At 47.2% G+C, this 18,857-nt stretch overlaps 1 protein-coding gene across 3 annotated transcripts in view; it reads left to right on the plus strand.

Moving 5' to 3' along the window:
- The first annotated feature begins 374 nt into the window (after positions 1 to 374).
- The window catches only part of Epb41l4a (erythrocyte membrane protein band 4.1 like 4A), a 194,316-nt gene continuing 175,833 nt past the window's right edge, over positions 375 to 18,857 (plus strand). The window contains exons 1-2 of one of the 3 annotated variants that reach the window (XM_021641450.2): positions 375 to 979; positions 1,209 to 1,656. In XM_021641450.2, the coding sequence (XP_021497125.2) occupies positions 1,558 to 1,656 (99 nt within the window). In that variant the 5' untranslated portion in view covers positions 375 to 979; positions 1,209 to 1,557. The remainder of the gene's footprint in view (positions 980 to 1,208; positions 1,657 to 18,857) is intronic. The other 2 variants (XM_021641448.2, XM_060377495.1) reach the window with 2 other exon arrangements.

Raw genomic sequence — 18,857 nt, forward strand, 5'->3', positions numbered from 1 at the left:
AAAAAAAAATTTTTTTTTTTTTGACTATTCAAGCTAACAAGTGGTAGAAGAGGAAATTCATAGCGGAGGCCAAGCTTCTTTTATGTTTTATTTTTCTCTCTTTCTAGTAGTCGATACAGAGTTCTGCGAGGCACAGCCCCGCGGTGCGCCCTCCCTCGCCTCCCCCCGACCCCGCCTTCTCCGGCAAGCCATTCGCGTCAATTCGCCGCTGCTTCCCAGCTAGAGAGAGCTCAGCCTGCACCTGCTCCCGGGGCCGGCGGGGGGTCCTGGGTCTCGCTCCCGCAGCCCGCGCTGCCTGTGCACGGACGCGACGACCCGCCAGGGGTCACTGCAGCCTCAGAGCTATTGTGCCCAGCAGCGCCCGGTCCCGCCGGCCGCGCGGAGGGCGTGGGAGCCCGGGAGCGCAGGACGCAGGGGTCGCGGCGGAACCGCGCCTCGGCCGCCGCGGGGCGGGGGGTGGACCCACCTCCCGGTCTCCCGGGGAAACGGACGCGGGGACCTCGCGACGGCGCACGCGTTCTCGCCGGGGACCCGCGGGCACGCGGCCGGGCTGAGCCCCTCCGCCCCGCCCTCCGCCCCCAGCCGAGACCCCGCCCTGAAGGGGGCGATCGGGTCACGGTCGCGGGGCTCCGGCTTCTGCTCCCCGAGGCTCTCGGCCGACGGGGGACCGCGGCACCTGGGTGGCTCCCGCCCGGGGCTCCGCCCCGCGAGCGGTCAAGAACTTTCCCCGGAGCCTCCGCGGCCTGGCGCCCCGGCCCCCGCGGTGCCCGCCCGCAGGTCCCCCGACGCCTGGCTTCGCGGGACGCTCGCCGGGAGCGGCGCTCGGTCCCCAGGAAGCTTGCGCTCGGCCGTCGCCGCGGGATGAGTTCGGGGACCCCCGGACGGAAGCCGCGGCCCGCCAGCAGCTGACCGCGGTGAGGAGCCCCGGCCGGTCCTCCGCGCCCCCGGAGCTGGCTGTGACAGCGGCCCCGCGCCCCAGGTCCGCGGTGTGTGTGTGTTGTGTGTGTTGGGGCGGGGGGTCGTGGTCACCCCCCGACACAAAAGGGAAGCCGAGCGAGCGCTCCGCTCTCCGCGGGGCGGGGTCGGCGCTGGAAGTGCGCGCCCCGCGGAGACTCGGGAGCTGCGGCCGGGGGATCGCCCCGGGGCTTGTGCGGAGCGCTCGCGTCTCCGGCCGGCCGCCCTTACGCGGCGACTCCTGTTGTCCCCAGGTCGCCGCCCAGGTCTTCGCCGGAGGAGCCGCCGCCGCAGGATGCGCGGGGACGCGCCGCCCCGGGTGCCCCGTTCCGCGCACGCCTCTCGGGTGGCCCCGGGTTCCTGACGCGTGCTCGCCCTCCGAGCATCCCGGGGCTACCCTCTCCGTGACCTCCGGACCCCGGACCTCGCCCCTCCGGGTGGGGAGGGGGGACCCCGGCCAGACCCGCGCCTCTCGCCCCCCGCGCGCGGCGCACACCATAGATTAATGCTTGGCGCTTGAGGAGGTGGGGGAGGAGGAGGAGGAGGCTGCGGGCGCCGCGGACGCCGCTCTCGCCCGGCTGGAGACGACGCTTTTCGGCCGACATGGGCTGCTTCTGCGCCGTCCCGGAAGAATTTTACTGCGAAGTTTTGCTCCTGGACGAGTCCAAGCTGACCCTCACCACCCAGCAGCAGGGCATCAAGGTAGGCACAGCCCCCCCCCCCGGGGGCGCGGGGCGGGATCCGGGACGTGGGGGTCCGCGGCTTTGTCCGTCCAGCAGTCCCCGGCCTCCGACGGAGGAGGGGCTCTGTCCGGGCTGCGCTCACTCGGAGTTGCTTAGAAAAGTAACTTTGCCGTCCCGAACGGCCCTCGACGCCCCGGCTTCCGGCGGCGATTCGAGGTCCGGCGACGGAGATGGACTCTGCCCCCCTCCCCGGGCTCCCCTAGAAGCCCCCGGGTCCCTCGCAGCCCCCCGACAGGCGCGGGATTGAATGGACGGGCTGGATAGTGCTACGTCTGCCCCGAAAACAGTGCTCCTCTCCGCGAGCGGGCTGGTCTCGTCTCTGCCTTTTAAGTGAGCATCTCACAAGGCAGATCCCTGATCGGGCCGCTCCCGGTTGTGGTCATGGGAAATGCGTTGCCCCTCCGGACCTAGAGGAGCCGCGGAAAGCCCGCGAGCCCGCGCCGACCCACTTCCTCGATTTTCAGTACGTCTCTTTAGACCTGGCGACCTGAGGACGCGCCTGCGCGTTTGTTCCTCTTTGCCACCAGTTTGACTGCCGGGGGAGAGCCGGATCCGGTGTGGGTGTTTTGTTTGCCTTTCCCGTTCAGTGCTAAATTACCCAGACGTTTTAGTTAAGGAGGCCCCGGAGTCTGGACCTGGTGCCCATTCCATCTCCCCACCCCCACCTCCGTGCGCCCCTGCCCCTGAGCTGTGGGGCCCGGGATAGAGTTCCCTATGCCCTCTTCCCTAGTCTTGCCCACATGAGGTAGGTCCTGGGCATTTCCTTGGGGGTGTCTGCCCTGATTACCTTTATGCCTATCAGAAAAACTGTTCTGGCTAGGAGCCTCTTCATGGATGTTGCCAGGTGGGGCGCACAGAATTTCCTTTTGCAGAAGAAAGGCACTAGTGACCAGTTGAAGCTAAAACGCTTAACCCCTTGCTTTGGGAAATATTTTGAATATCGTTCCTCAGGAATTGTAATAGGCAAAATTTGATCAAATTCTCATCTTTAGGTTTTTCCCAAGAACAATAAAACAGTATTTGTAGGGACAGCGATCGTTTTATGTTTTTAACCCTTTTCTATGTTCTTAGACAACCCCCCTCACACACCAAGAAACCAGGGAAAAAGCAAACCCTTACTGTACAATGCGGTGGAACACTTTGTGGCCAAAATTAAAACAAAAACAGCAACAAAAAGGGACAGTCCTTGGTAACACATACAGATGCCCTGGTGTGTGAGTGGAGGCAGTCAGAAAAAAAAGATAAGTCATGATCTGATGCTAAGCCAACAAAGAGATCTCTCTGAAGTGCAAAGGATAGATGCATCTGGAATCTCCAGTCATCTGCAGCAAGAGCTTCCCACTTAATCATGAAAGGCATGCCCCTGTCAGCTGCTGCGGCTAGCTTAGAGTAGTCCGTCAGGAGAGCAGCCAAGTCTTGGGATCAAATGGAGTAAGTTTGCTAAAGAAACGTGAATCTGAAATCCTGATCCACACTTATTTTTAGTAGCTCCATGGCCTTTACCTTGTTTTAAAAATGGGCCGAAGCCTGGCAAGTGATTCAGAGGCAACAACAGCTTCAGAATGCTGTTGTTTTGGCTGGGCGCCGCACACCAAAACAGTATTTAAAGCAGGCTTGGGTTGGAAGTAATCGTTTCCACCGCAAGCTCGGTCTCTTTCTGTGTCACAAAAGCAGGCCGCGCTGATTTTGATGTCCACGTGTGTAGCACAGATGTTGTCTGCTGGAGTAACCGCATTGTCTGCAGCTACTATACCTCCTTAAAAATGCGTGCCCTAGGCTCGTCTACCCGTGGCGTGCACCGAACTGAGCATTTGCATATTTACCAACAGTATGAGCTCTGCAGAAGCTCATGTCACCCATGTCAATGACATTCAAACACGGAATGAACACCTGTGCTGTACCATACACAACTGACTTTTAAAAAACATTCTCTTGACCTTCTTATGTCCTGACATATAGGTGCAAATACTAGATAAGTATATTTGAATTTTGTTTATTTATTTTATTTATTTTATTGGTGTTTTGCCTGCCTGCGTGTCTAATAAGGTGTTGGAACCCCTGGAACTGGAGTTACGGTTGGTTGTGAGCTGCTGTGTTGGTGCTGAGAATGGAACTCGAGTCCTCTGAAACAGCAGCCAGCGCTCTTAACTGTTGAGCCATCTCTCCAGTCCCAATTATTGTGTATTAATTAGATAAATTTAGCTTCTGCTTTAGTTCACAGGTAAGCAATTACTTTTAAATCAACAATCAATAGCTGCTATTACAGTGTTCTTTGTGGTAGTTTACTTGGTGACTTTGGCTACCACCAATTAAAATCAAAGTTAATGGAAGGCCCTAGTGCTTCTATTGGAAAGCAGACAAGAGATGCCTGCGTCTTCAGGTCTTAGAAATATAGAAACTGGATGAAAAAGATTCAGGGTCTTGTGAGTAGTCAGGTAGAGAAAAAGCTTAGAGTAGAATTTTTCCAGCAGCATGCCTGAGATTTAAAGCTTGGAAAGTTGACAGAGGTTGAATTCTGGTTGAAGCCATTGTACTAGAAAATGCATCTCTTGTAAGTACTGGAAGTAAAAATAAGAAAAAGGGTAAAACATAGCTGAGAAATAAAAAACTTGGCTGCCGATCGTGGGCACTCAATTCCCAACTTATATCTCATGTTACCGAAAACACGTTTTACAGATACTTTGAACACATACTCAGTACACCCAGAGCTTTATGGTCATATATGTTTGAAAATCTGGACTTTTAGCTTTATGTACTTGATGTAATTATTTTTTGTACACACACACACATACACATACACATACATACATACACACATACATCCAAGACAGGATTTCCCTGTGTAGCCTTGGCTGTTCTGGACTTGCTTTGTAGACCAGGCTGGATCTCACAGAGATCCTCCTTCCTCTGCCTCCCTGAGTGCTGGGAAGGAAGGTGTACACCATCATGCCCGGCTTATTTTTGTATTTTTATACCAGCAATATTATTCTCAGAAGTTAAATAAAAATATAAACAAAGGTAAGCAACATCAGTTAGCTCATTCTCCTCAGAAATTAAAACAGAAAAATACAGATTAAAGTTAATTAATTAATTAATTAATAAGACAAGAGTCTCACATATAGCCCTGGCTGGCCTTGAGCTCATGACAATCTTCCTGCCTCAGTTTCCCAAGTGGTGAGATTATAGACTAGGCAGGAGCCACCACACCTAAGCTATGTTTGTTTGTTTGTTTTTTAATGGAAGGAATTTTACCGATTCCTATGTGATTTACTTAAGAATTTTCTTGTAAAAATCTGAACAACAAACGAGAAATATCTTTGGTGCTGGAGAGATGGCTCAGTGGTTAAGAGCGCTTGCTCCTCTTGCCAAGGGCCACAGTTCAGCTCCCAGAACCCACATGGCAGCTCACAACCATGTGCAACTCCAGTTCTGGGGGACATCTTTTCTGACCCCCACAGGCTCCTGTAGCACTTGGTATGTAAATGTACCATCAGCTGCTTTGCACTCCTGTTAAAACTATGCGTTACAGGTTAGAAGACTAACGGTAGCTATCAAATACAGACGCGTGAGAAGCTTGGTAAAGCATTTTGTGTGCACCACTGAAAAGTCCTTTTTGGATTTTAAGTACCAGGTTACAAATTGAAAAGTTAGTTTTCCATAACTTAGGTAAAAGATTTTTTAATTGAAAAAAAAAAAAAAAACAAACTTGTGGGGGCTGGAGAAATGGCTCAGTGGTTAAGAGCACTGTCTGCTCTTCCAGAGGTCCTGAGTTCAATTCCCAGCAACCACATGGTGGCTCACAACCATCTACACCCTCTACTGCCTTCTTAGAGCACTATTATGCATAAAATAAATAAATAAATAAAATCTTAAAAAAAAAACTTGTGTGCTGATAGAAAACATTTCACTATGTGGATGATAGTTGCACATCTTACATGTTAAAAAAAGTATCATTTAAACAGAAAATAATTTTCTGTTTAAAAATTAATTAGGAAAATAAAAGGCAGTATATTTTTGTATCCATTCTAGTGTTACTTATATATCTACATTTTTCCTTTCGAGGAGTCCTCACTTGACAAGCCGGAAATCTTTTTTTCTTTCAGTCCCGTGCTTGAGTCCAGTCTGAGAATTAAAGACCCCAGTTTTTGTAAGCTGAAAGCTGCCGGTTGTGTGTTCAGCCGGCACATAGCTTTTAGCTGTTTGTTCTATGCTGCTATCTCTTTGGTGTGAGCGTTTCTCCTATGGTCGGCCTCAGATTTTGAGTAATGTTTGTTCTGGGAAACATTTGTTAGGCCTTTGTGGTCCTCTCAGCAGGGAGAGGTAGAGAGCACTCTTTTTGTTCTCTTTGAAAGCAAAACTTGAATGTGGTTCAAACTATTTTTCTGCATTGTCATTTGGGGAACAAAAGATTTTTTTTCAGAGGAAAAAGTCACAAGCTCTGATTGGAAATTTGGCTGGTAGAATTGTTATGCAAATATGAAAAAGGTTAGTATTTTCATTTTAGAAAGGTTTGGTCCTCTGAATGAGCGCTAAGGTACTTATTTCTGGGTGTGATGGTTAAATTAATGAAACTAACATGGCAGTAAAATAGGAATTCCATCGACCTAAAATTTTTTTTACTTATTATATGTGTTTGAATTATGCCTGTGTGTATGTCTGTGTACTGTGTGTATGCCTCCTGGTGCCCACAGAGGCCAGAAGAGTGTGCTGGATCCCCCAGAACTGGAGTTACAGATGGTTGTGTGCTGCTCTGTGAGTGCTGGGAATTGAACCCGGGTCCCCTGGAAGAGCAGCCAGTGCTCTTGACTGCTGATCTTTTTAGCCACTCCGTTAGGTTTAGAGATGCCACATATAATCTACTCACTTTAAACATGGAGTTCATCCGTTCACTGTTAAGTACCGTTACCTTCGACCCACTCTGAGGTCCCTGTGGCAGTGCCGTGAGCTAGTTTTGATTATTTAATCAGAAACTGCCCAGGGAGCTAGAAAAAAGTAGTTGTAGGTGAGGTTTTTAAAGAATATGCATCACATGAAGAATTTTAAGTTTCATTTCACTTGGATTGGTAGAAAAAAAAAAACTCAGAAAGGTGGTGGCTAGGAATGAAAAGAAACAGTTTTCACAATTTTTATTAAGTGTATATGTATATATGTGTGTGTGTGTGTGTGTGTGCTGATATATATATATATATATATATATATACACACATACATATTTGGTTTTTTTTGAGACAGGGTTTCTCTGTGTAGCTTTGGTTGTCCTAAACTCACTCTGTAGACCAGGCTGGCCTCAAACTCACAGAGATCCTCCTGCCTCTGCCTCCCGAGTGCAGGGATCACAGGCGTGCGCCACCTCAGCTTTACCCTCTGTAAAACAGCCACCTTACACATTGTGCCTCTGATGTGGTTCTGTGCGCAGACTCTTGACTTCACTTCTGCTCTCTCCTCACCCCCTCCCCTCCTACCCCCGTTTCTGTGGTGGCCATTCCTTTAGGGAAGTCCAGCCTGCTGCCTCTCACTCTGCAGTCCACTGGTCCTGACTCCCCAGTGGCTTCCTTCTGCCCACACAGAATTGCTCTCAGTTTCCCAGACATCCCTGGGAATTTGAGGCTTTGTGCATGGGGTTCCTGCTGATTGCTCTATACCCCTTTTGCCTTTCTCTAAACACCCCCTCCTCTGAACCAGCCTTTAAGATTACCAAGGGGCGCATCTGCTAAGACACTTTCGACTGAGCCTGACTAGGCAGGGTCGAGCAGCGCCCGTCCGGGCCTCATACATCTTTGTCTCAGCACCAAACACACAAGCATTATGTCTGGACTCATCCGCCTCTTCCTGTAGCTTGCGAGCCCATGCCTGTGACTCCGGCAGCCAGAACCGTATGTCTCACGTAATAGATGCTTATTAACTGTAATTTGAATAGAGGGAATCGTGGGATGCTGCGGTTGGGATGGGCCATGTCGAACATCTTTACTATAGATAATGACATTCCTTTGCCATTTTATTTTCACTAGAAAAGACTGCAGAATAAAGTGAGTTTCGCTGTGAAAACAAAAAACAAAAAACACAAACCTGTTGCCAAGATACTCTAATTTTTATATCGATAATGGGCAGAGAATGAGACGATTCCATGGACTGAGTGCCTGTGGCACACGGAGGAGCTGATTGGCAGTTATTGCAGAAAACATGAGTCACACCATTTTTTTTTTCCCTTGTGGAACGGGTTGGGAGAGGGGAAATGAGAGACCAGGCTTGTGCAGTCTGGGCTGGCTTCAAATTGGCTGTACCTAAGGATTCCCTTGAGTTTCTGAGCCTCCTACCTCTACCTCTCAGGTCTTAGTTCTCTTCTTCTGCTTTTAAATGTAATATTCTCCTTCCAACTTGAGTCTTTCAGAAGAAGCACAGATTTCCCTCCGCTGTCTCCGCCTGTGCTGAGAGCGGCGTTGGCTGGCGTCACCGGAATATTATTAGTGAGCTCGCCTTCAGTTTTTCAGTGCAGCTCTTTGGCTCATTTTATTCTTGAAGCTGCATAAACCTGATCTGGTATTGTTCTTAGCTTTAATAAACATTGGATGTGTGTGTGTGTGTGTGTGTGTGTGTGTGTGTGTAGTTTCTCTGAGACTGCTTGGCAGAGGAGTATCTCTGACATTTGGACCCTTGTAGAGCTGATGCATTTTGCTGCTGGTCGTCCTGGATGCAGTAACTCCCGTTCACTTCTGCCCTGAGCATTTTGTGTGTAAGCTTCACATATTAAGACCAAATAGATACCTGTTATCACATGTCCTGGGCAAAAGACAAGGTGTGTTAAGTTCAGGAACCAGTCAGTTTACTCTGTGACTCAAGAGGCTTATAACTACAATTTGGAGAGTCTGTACCATTCTCAAAAAAAAAGAAAAGAAAAGAAAAAGAAAAGCATTCCTATGCCCTCCTGAGCTGCTGTGTATGCATTTCCTGTTTCTTTTCTTTCTTCTTAAAGTGAAACAGTCATTCTTACTGAATGCTGTCTATTGTTAATACCTTTCTCTGTAACTAAACACTCCTGAAGAGAGGGCTGCCATGGCTCCTCCAGAGGCTGCAAGCTTGAAGGGGCTGGCAGCTCTTCCAATCTGAGAAGTCTGTTTCCTAGCAGAGGAGACTGACACTCTAGGAGGAGGTCAGAACCAGGAAGATGGGGAAGGCAGGGAAAACAAGGGGGTGCTGGGTGGGAGGCCCATCCTAGCCCACTGGGACAATAGCACAATAGCAGAGGTCAGATGGCAAGGGAGGGGCCAGCCAACTGAGACTGGGAAGGGAGAAAAACCAAGTTCTGCAGGGTACTTAGGACACATCTGAGCCAGCAGTCAGTGACAAGGAGGTCCAAGCTTTGTGTGTGTGTGTGTGTGTGTGTGTGTGTCTTGTCTGGAGTCCAGCTTTGGCTGGGTATATGTAATGGTGCTCTTGCCTGAGATCCAAGCAGCCGGGAGGCAGAGGGTAGGAATGTTGCTGCAGGTTAAGAAGCTGGCCTAGTCTACACAAGTGATTTCCAGGATAACAAGGAGCTACAGAGCGAGACCTGTGTCACAAACTAAACCAAAGGAAACCAAACAGACGTCCAGATGTCCCCACAGATGGTGACCTGCCTGAAGGCCAGGTTTGTGAGCTAACCACAGAGACTGTTTGCATATCACCTTGCCCTTCGTTCAGAAGCAAGTTCAACAGTCTTGGCCCTTTTGCTACATTAAAAATCACTTCTTGAAACTTTCTTTTTTCCCCATTCCCATTGCTTCCAGCTTAGTGGGGGTTCACCCTGCCTGCCCCGTGGCCAGCCTACCCTCTGCGGTGTTGTGTGGATGTCTCTGGTCCTTTGTCTTTGTGTCCTGCCTACCACATATGGACAACTCTTCTTCTTGAGCCTCAGTTTCCTCATGTTGAGGAACATGAGGACCACCTCGTAGGATGACTTTGAGAATCTGAGAAAAGGATTTTAGGCTTGTAAGATCAAAAATTCTCAATAAGTGGTAGCTATGAATGTGTGTGCTGTATTTTTTTAATGTATTTGCTTCTCATTTACAATTTGGAAGTGTTGGTGCCTCCCACCTTTACCCAGGTTTTGGACCTGTCTCTGAGAGGTGTGGCTTGGAGCTACACATCTCACACTCGAAGCAGCGGTCAGGAATGGAGAAGGGCATGGCTTGAGGCAACAGTAACGGAGAACGGGAGAGGAAGTAAGATCCGGAAGATATTTAGGAGGAGGGAACTCGAAGACCTGCAAGAATGTGGGAGCATAAGGCTCGTGGCCCAAGAGGTAGAGCACACTGTTGGTAGTGATCAGATAAGCACCCAGGACTCCGTTTCAATTCCTGACCCAGCTGCTCTTCGGTGGAGCCATTAGCCCTGGGAAGAAGCTGGTCCCGGACTTACCCGGTCCAGGGGGGATAATTGTACTCAAGGCGTGCCTGTTGCATTGGCGCTGAAGGACAGCAGAAGTCATGCTGACTTAACAGGCACACCTGCCAGCCTGCTGGTGAAAGTGCTTCTGGGAAAGGGAGACTGTGGTTCCCATCCAGCACGTTGTCATACACACATACATCCCCTGCTCCTCGCCAGAACCACCTGGCTATTGAGTTCAGCCTGTAGACCACCGTGACTCCCAAGATGGCGAAGAGGAAAAGGCAGTGTCTCTGATCTGCCCTGAGCCTTGCTGTCCCTGGATTCCCTCGTGGGTGAGCTAATATACTTCCTCACTGAAGCAGTTTGCAGTGGTAGCTCTGTTATGGGAGCCAGTGCGTCCTGAGCTAGCGTAGCGTGGACTTGTTCACCCAGCTCGGGCACAGGAAGAGAAGCGGGTCTGGATAGTGGCAGAAGAGAAGTCAGTAGGCGATCACAAATGCAGTGCAGGTAATGAGGAAGTTGGGATTGAGATACGGTGATGTGTGGTCCACACTGAACGGTAAAGTGTGCTGTTTGAGCATCCCAGGGGTAGCTGAGACAGTGTGAGCAATAGCCAGCTGGAACGGGAGGCTCTTTCTTCTCAGCTGCCTAAGTCTGACAAGCACCAATGTCTGACTGTCCAGTCTTCACTGCTCTCCTCATATTCCGCCCCTCCCTGCCTCATTCTTTCTGTTCTTTAACCTTTGACCTCCTCATTCTGGTCTTGCTGTCCATTTGAACCAAACTGCATCCAAGTTTTCGAATGCTCCACATTCCTGTTATTCACGCCTCTGCCTGGGAAGCTCCAGCCCCCCTCGCCCTGTTTGAGAGAAGCCGTAGAGTTCTGCTCAGCAGTCACCTCTCTGAAGACTTCTCCGTGGAGAGCCCAGAAGCCTCTTCCGACCCCATCAAGCTGAAGCGTAACTGAAGATGCTTCTGCCCACTGCCCTGGAGGGGCTATAGTAGGATGAGCCGGCCTATTTAGACAGAGGTGATCTGGCTCCCAGTCTCCTTCCCATTTCTCAGCACAGTCAAGGCGGTCAAGTCACCTTCTCTGAGTGTGCGCCCTTGTCATACAATGAGGCCCAAGCTCTCCACCTTGTCATAAGCACATGAGACTGGTAACACCAGGCCTCCTGGGTGGTAGCTCCTGTTAGCAGGCTGGGAAGCCTCGAGGGGAGGGACTGCGTCTTTTTTTTTTATGGGATCCCCGTTGTGGAATGGTAGGGGTTCGTGTTGACTGGATGAATTGATCTGAACAGGAAAATGCACCTCTTCGTCGACATAAGCTGAAGAATTTGGAAAGGACAGCTCCCTTTTTTGTTGTAGGCTTTTCTGGGCCTACGTAATATACCTGCTTGACTTTGCGATTCTTATATGAGTTTTGAAACTAGCTTCTGAGAAGGCGATGCGAATTGCACACACACCATCACCCATTTATAATGTACAATTCCATGTTCTTTAAGAAATGTATTAGGAGCTGTGCAACCATCACCACAGTCGCTCTGCAGAGGTTGTACTCATTGGTAACCAGCTCCTACCTCCCTTACCCTTGGGCGACTGTTCTCTATTTGCAGATTTGCATATTCTGGACATTTCATATAAATGGTTTCATGTAATATGTGTTTTTTTGTGTGTGTGACTGATTTCCGCTTGATACATTAAAGACTGATTCATAATGTAGCACGTGTCAGTACTTAATGTCTTTCTTGCTGAATGATGTCCCCTGTTTGGATAGACTGTGTATTACTTGTGTAGTACCCGTTGATGGGCTTTTGGCTCACCTTTGGCCATTATAAATGTTGCTGTTGTGACGATTCATACTCAGATTTTTTACGTGGGCTTATATCTTGCTGTCTTTTTTTATGTATGCCCACGAGTGGAGGTTTCAGAACTTACGGAGGTACCAGCTGCTTCCTATTGGCAGCGTGAAGCCGCTGTCTCACCACATTCTTCTCACAGAGTTTTACTATCTGCCTTCTTGATTACCATCCTGGTGGGTACAAAGTGGTATCTTAAGCTTAAAGTTTTTTTTGTTTTGTTTTTGTTTTTAAAGATTTCACCTATTTATTGTGGTTGCATGCTGTGGTCCATGTGTGAGGTTGGAGGAGAACTTGTGGGAATCTGCTCTCTCTCTGCTGTGGGTCCCGGAGGCTGAGTTCAGGTCTTGGCAGCAGGCACCTTCAGCGGCTGAACTTTCTCCTGGCTCTCCCAGTTGTTTTGATTGGCATTTATTCCCCCCAGGGACTAGTGAGTTCAGCATCTCTTCTCATGTTTATTATCCATTTGCACATCTTCTTTAGTGAAAAGTCTATTGGTCTTCATAAAATTTAAAAATTAGGCTATTTGTCCCTTATTATTATGAGTTTTTTTTTTAATTAATTAGTTTATTATTTATATAGTATTATGCCTGCTTCTATGCCTGCACCCCAGAAGAGGGCACCAGATCTCATTATAGATGGTTGTGAGCCACCATGTGGTTGCTGGAATTGAACTCAGGACCTCTGGAAGAGCAGCCAGTGCTCTTAACCTCTGAGCCATCTCTCCAGCCCCCTATTATGAGTTTTAAAATATGTGCTTCCACGTACGTTACTGAATACTCGATTTGCAGGTCGTTTTTTGCAATTGCATGGCTGGTCCTTTTTATTTTATTGAGGCTATCTTTTTTAAACATTTTAAAAATAATTTTGATAATGCTATTTATTTTTTCCTTGGTGGCGCCTGCTGTTTAAATTCTGTCTGAGCAACCATAGTTTAACCCAAGGCATGGAAATGTACTCCTGTGTTTCCTTTAAGGGTTTTTAAGCCTAAAGTCTGGTCTGTTTTTTTTTTTTTTTTTAACTTTTTAGATGAGATTATGTTGTCTCAGAACCATTTTGTTACGCTCCCCCTTTTGAATTGTCTTGTCACCACTATAAAAAAACAGAAGCAAGCAACCAACCAAACAGTTGACAGTAACTGTGAGGATTTACTTGGGCTCTCTCTTCTGCTGGTCTTTTTTTTTTTTTTTTTCCTAGTTTCTCGGTGAGTTAGGTGTGTGTCCCTGGGAAAAGAAAACATTGCTATTTAGAAACTTTTAATTGTTGAGACCAGCTCTGGGTGGCCTAGAACATACTATATAGACCAGGTTGGTCTTGAACTTGGGGAAATCCTCCCGTGTCTGTTCCCAGGTGTTGGGGTGACTGGTGTGCCCCATTGTGCCTAGCAAAGGCATTTCTATTTTGAGAAATTGGCCCTTGCCAGTGTCCTGGGTGCAGTCTGTTTCCCCCACTGCTAAATCCTCAAGAAGATAGAGAAATGTGAGATGCATGATGACAGCCAGCAAATGTCAGCCAGGGGACTCACCGAAGGGCTATTTCAGGCATGTTGCCACTATTGCGTTAATTTTTCCCAAGCATTTCTGTGCAAGTTCTGGCTATTTACATTCTTTGGAGGATCTGCCTTTGATCCTTGTCTGCAAGTCCCTCGGAGGAGGGCTGGAAAGGCCCATGTATTTTCTGAATTATTTTGCTTTGGTAATTTTGACAGGTGGAGAGTATTAGAAAAATTGTCCTTTATATCTGCATGTAGTTTTCATTTATTGCCTCGAAACACTGAGCAACGGCTAGTGGTTTGTTCCAAGCAAGCTAATGTGGCTGTTTTGTTTTTTTTCTTCCTAATATAATGATATAGATGCCTAGACGACTCTTTGTGAACACACGTTTTCCTTTTTTTTTCTCAGTATCTCTTTCCACCCTGATCTTGAGGGATTTCTAGCAGAGGCTGCAGGTTAAACCCCAGTGAGCAGCCACAGCTTTGTGGAATTGGTCTGAGATCTCCCGTGACCGAGGGAAAATCATAGTAAATCCTGTGGTCTTGAAACTGGCTCAGCATGAGCTTTTCTGGACCTGTCCAGACTGTATGCTTTTAAAGCCCACTGCTGCTCAGTCATCTGAGGAGCCCCAGTAGATACACAGGCTACAGCAGCTTCTGCAGAGAGCGTCAAGAGTCCAGAGGTCAGGTCGTGCTGAGACACAGGTCCTTTCACGCAGACTTCTTTCTGCTTGTCTTTGCTCTTTTCTCTTGGCCACTCATTCATTCTGTTGACCAACAGTTCAACTGTTGGACCTGCTGCACTCGCTCATTTGTCCTCACTAAATTAATTTGGCTCCAGAAAGCCTTCGTGAAAGGGCAGCAGAGGCCGGGGAGAAGGTGGCATGAATTGTAACAGACTGGATTTCACTTAGAACCTTGGGGCGAGGGAGTGGGGCTGAGAAGGAGAGCTGATTTGCCAGAGCTCAGACTGTGGGCCTAGCTAGACCTCTGTGTCTAGTCTCTCGTCTTCGTTCTTGCCTCGGGCTCAGCCACCCTTTCTTGCTTGCAGCACGGGAGAAAGGAAAGTCTGAGAGCCAATTGCAAAGTGGAACTTACCGAAACCATTTAGGTTCACTGCCCTGCCTGTCTCCGGTACACCCAACCCCTTCAGCCACTTTCTTCATATTAGGTATTAGATCTGTGGTCTGCCCTGCTTTCCTGTGCGGTGCTGGTGTTGGGATTTGTGGGCCTCTTCCTGGCGAATTCTTCCTATTTTAAATTTACACAAGAAATTACTATGTGGGATTTCTTTTGAGAATGTTAGTCACTGCCATGCATTTCAATTTTTTTTTTGTCCTTTTGAAAGAACACTTATTTGAGAAGTCAAGAGTAATTTATTTCATGGCATACTTTAGAATATTGTTACATGGTTTTTTTCCTTTGGTCTTTATTTTTGAAGCCAGTGTTATTTTCCCTGAATCCCTATAGCTCCATGCTGACACAGTCCAGGAAGGAAAAGTAAAAACTGGTTAGTGACCATTCTTTTTGTTTTTGTTTTTTTGTTTTGTAGATAGGGTGTCTGTGTATAACAGAGCCCTGGCTGTCCTGGACTTGATTTGTAGACCAGGCTAGCCTCAAACTCAGAGATCTGCCTGCCTCTGCCTCCCAAGTGCTGGGATTAAAGGTGTGTGTCACCAAGCCCAACGGTTGGTGGCCATTCTTACTGCCTGAGAGGAGGTGCAGAAGGAGAGAAAAGTAAAATTGTTCTTCTGTGAGAAGCTTCAGACGGGCTGATGGATGTTTCCTCAATAACCGTGATCACTTTCACTATGATCATTCTAGATTATTTCTCACATAGCTGCTGTTTACAAGGGTACTCGGAAAGCCATGTTTTCTTTCTTTTCTTTTAGATATTTGAAAAGTCTGTTCTGGAATAGTTATTTGAAAACAAACAGGTTTTGAGTGTAAGGGCGATTAGGGGTCTGGAACAGTGTTGTGTGTCTGTAGTTGCGTACACAACTCTGTGAACTCAGCTGTGTTGGAGTTGATTTCGAGCGCACTGTGTGCTTTGAAGAACCATGGCTTCTGAGGGTGTTAACAGCCTAAGGACAAGACTTCTGTGCAGGAGAAAGTTTAAGTGCTAGGGGGAGGGCTAATATTTAGTCATGAAACAGCAGCAGACACACCGCAGCACACTTTGTGGGAGATTCGGTGCGTACAGACACTATCCCAGGAAATTATTTCTCGTACGTCAGAATGAGGGTAATAGTGGATGGAGCTTTAGAAAAGAGTATTTGTTAGGTCTGAGAGTCTTCTGATAGACTTAGTATGGTCTTCTAAGTAAGTAATCTCATCATCTGTGAATAGGGATGGTTTGACTTCTTCCCTTCCGTTGTTACACCTTCTCGTCTTTCTCTTCTCATATTTTGGTTGTGAGCCTAGCCTTTTGATGGCGGAGCCATCTCTCCAGCCATCTTTCTCTTCTCTAATTGTTAATTCTAGCTCTATACTGAGGATGAGAGGAGGGATGGACAGTCTTGTGCTACTCCTGATTTTAGAGGAAATTCTCTCAGTTTGTCTCCATTTAGTCTAATGTTGGCTATGGTTTGCTAGGTATAGCCATTATTATTTTGAGTTAGGTTCTATTCCTAAAGTTCCTAGAACTTTTATCATGAAGGCATGTTAACTTGTCAAATGCTTTTTCATTTTGTATAATCTTTTTAATGTGTTACTGAATTTGGTTTGCAAATATTTTGTTAAGAATTTTTTTTTTTTGTCTGTGAAAGTAACTATTTAATTGGGCTTATGATTTCAGAGAAATAGGGTCTGTTGCTGTGATGGGGGTCATGGCAGTGGGGAGGCATGGCATTTGAGCAGCGGATCACGTACTGATCACAAACAGGAAGCTGAGAGCACATTGGGAATGGCAGGAGTCTTTTGAAACCTGAGAACCCTCCCCCAGTGACATACCTTCTCCAACAAGGTCACACCTCCTAATCCTTCCCAAATAGTTCCATCAGCTGAGGCCCAGGTATACAAACATATGAGCCTAGGGGAGCCATTCTCATTCACACCTCCACAGCAACACTAGCCAGCCTTGATGGGAGAAGGTGTAGAAGAGCAGAAGGCAAGAATCCCTGAGTGCTATCTCATTCTAGATACTAGGTGGGTCCTCAAGGGATGCTTGGTCCTAACGACAAAGCCTTCAGCTTTCATAGAGTTTTAGCCTTTTTGTTAGGAAGAAGCTGTTGACTTGGGCTGCCTGAAAGTGATGCCTGTGAGGCTAGCCTGTGTCTCGATAGAGCAGCATGAACATCAACAGAAAGATGAACTTGGTAGAAGAAGACAGGAGTGCCGGGGAGTTAATCAGACTGGCAGCGTCTTGAAGGCCAGGTTTGGGTAACTCTTTACAACCTGGATCTTAAGTCTAGAATTATTTATTACATAACGCTTTCATCACTTCATGATAAGAAATACTCTTGTTGAGTGGTAAAGGCAGCGTCTGGTGTGAGGAAGAAAGAAATCTGGGTTTGTCTTCCTCTACATTTTGTATTTTGGGAAAGTCATTCACAGTGATGGTGTCTCACTTTCTCCATTCACAAAATAATATGGCTGCTGAGATTACCCCATTAACCTTACATGTATCTGAAGGCCCTAAGATGGAAACGGCTGAAAAACTTGCACAGTTTTTCAAGTGTTGTAAAGTGTTAATGGCTGCATTGTAGTTTGCTCACTAGTGGCCTCTGGCAAGCTGTTTAACTGTATGCCTGAGTTTTATGATCAGTGGGGTGAAATTGGTAACATTGTCTACTTTTAATTCCTGCGGCTGAATGCAGTAACACACTGTAAGAGCTGTTACAGTAACACACTGTAAGAGTTTAGTTGCCGGCATATGAACCAGACACATACCGGATGAAAGTTAGTTGCTATCATTATTTAGCCATGGAGTGCTGAGTCTTACAGGTAAGGAGTCGGGATTTATGATGTCTTTATTTTGCAAAGGCTTTCTTGTTATTTGCATTTGCTGGTTGGTAAAGCTGATTTGTTGAGTTGGAGACAATTTAGAAAATATCAGCCAACTGCCTCCTATTCTAGAGAGAGAGTGTGTATACATGTATGTATGTGTGTGTGTACCTGCATATGTTACATGTATTCACCGTGAACATGTGTGTGCTGGCCTGCATTTATATGAAGGCCGTTCTTTTGTTAATTTCATTTAGGACATCATTAAGTTAAAATTTAGCCTTTGTAATGATTTGAATCTTTTCTTTCTTTTTTTTTTTTTTTTAAGGACCATGAGAACTTTGATAAAGCATTTCTTTTAGAATATTTGTCCGGCAGACTGCTCAGGTCTTTCCCATAGACTGTGTGTGTATGCTGAGGACCAGGCAGAGGGAGTGTCATAAAAACATCAGTATTGACACTGACATGATGGCCACATCCAGAGAACGGTTACAAAAGAAACCAGACCCCAGCTGATGACAGATCAGTTCTCTTGGGTCACCAGATGCCTTTGTGAATGATGCTGGAGAAACCCAAGCCCCCCTCGCCTCCCCCCCCCACTGTGTATTACCGGGTTATAAAAACGTTTGCTCCTTCTCTTGTGAGCCAGAGGAGAGAAGAAAGTGACGTAACATTTAAATATATTTGCGTGAGCCACGTTTAAGGATAAATAACTAACTGCTCTCTGGAAAACCCTTTATTTTCTTTTAAATTATTGTTTCCAAAAGATGAACAGCATTTATGTCCTGGAACAGCATTTCTTTCAAGTATAAAAATCAGAGCTACTGAGAACAGATGTCCTCATTCAACAAAATACACCTCAGCCAGATTAGGCTTTTTAAACACTTCCATGAGGTGCAGAAGGAATGGAAGAGGCTGCAGGGATTTTGTTCTTCTTGGTGAGGGGCGGCATCTCGTGTGATAAGTGGCTTACAGCTCACTTGCCTCGGTGCGGGCTTTTCCACAGTTAACTGCCAAATGGGCCAAAACCATGATCCTGCCAAAGGCGCTGTGGTTTTTCAGTGTTCAGCAGAGATAGGCACACCTCCTTTTGGCTTCACCAGTATACTTTACTCCTTCAAGCGGTTAGATAATTTTGTGCCTTGTGCCTGAGATTGGATAGTAAAGTGATTAATACAGTGGACCTAATCCTCCATACTTAATAAATTCTCCTGCTGTGAATAGACTTTATAACTTATTAGACATGCTGAATTGCTCAGTTTTCTAAGGGTGCTCAACTAAACACCTTCAAAAGTAGGGGGCTTTGGAGCTTAGCTCCGTGAGAGGATGTGTGAGGCCTTGGGTCACACCCCAGGCACACACACAATGCACCGCCACTTTTGACCAGGGCTTCTCAACCTTTCCTGCTCACAATCCCATTTCCCCCCCCAAGGAAAATTTAAAAATAATGCATTTCTGAATTCCTTAGGAGTTTCATGCAGCACGGTTTGGTCACAGGCG

Source organism: Meriones unguiculatus, chromosome 2, assembly GCF_030254825.1.
Source record: "Meriones unguiculatus strain TT.TT164.6M chromosome 2, Bangor_MerUng_6.1, whole genome shotgun sequence".
Taxonomy (NCBI): Eukaryota; Metazoa; Chordata; class Mammalia; order Rodentia; family Muridae; genus Meriones; species Meriones unguiculatus.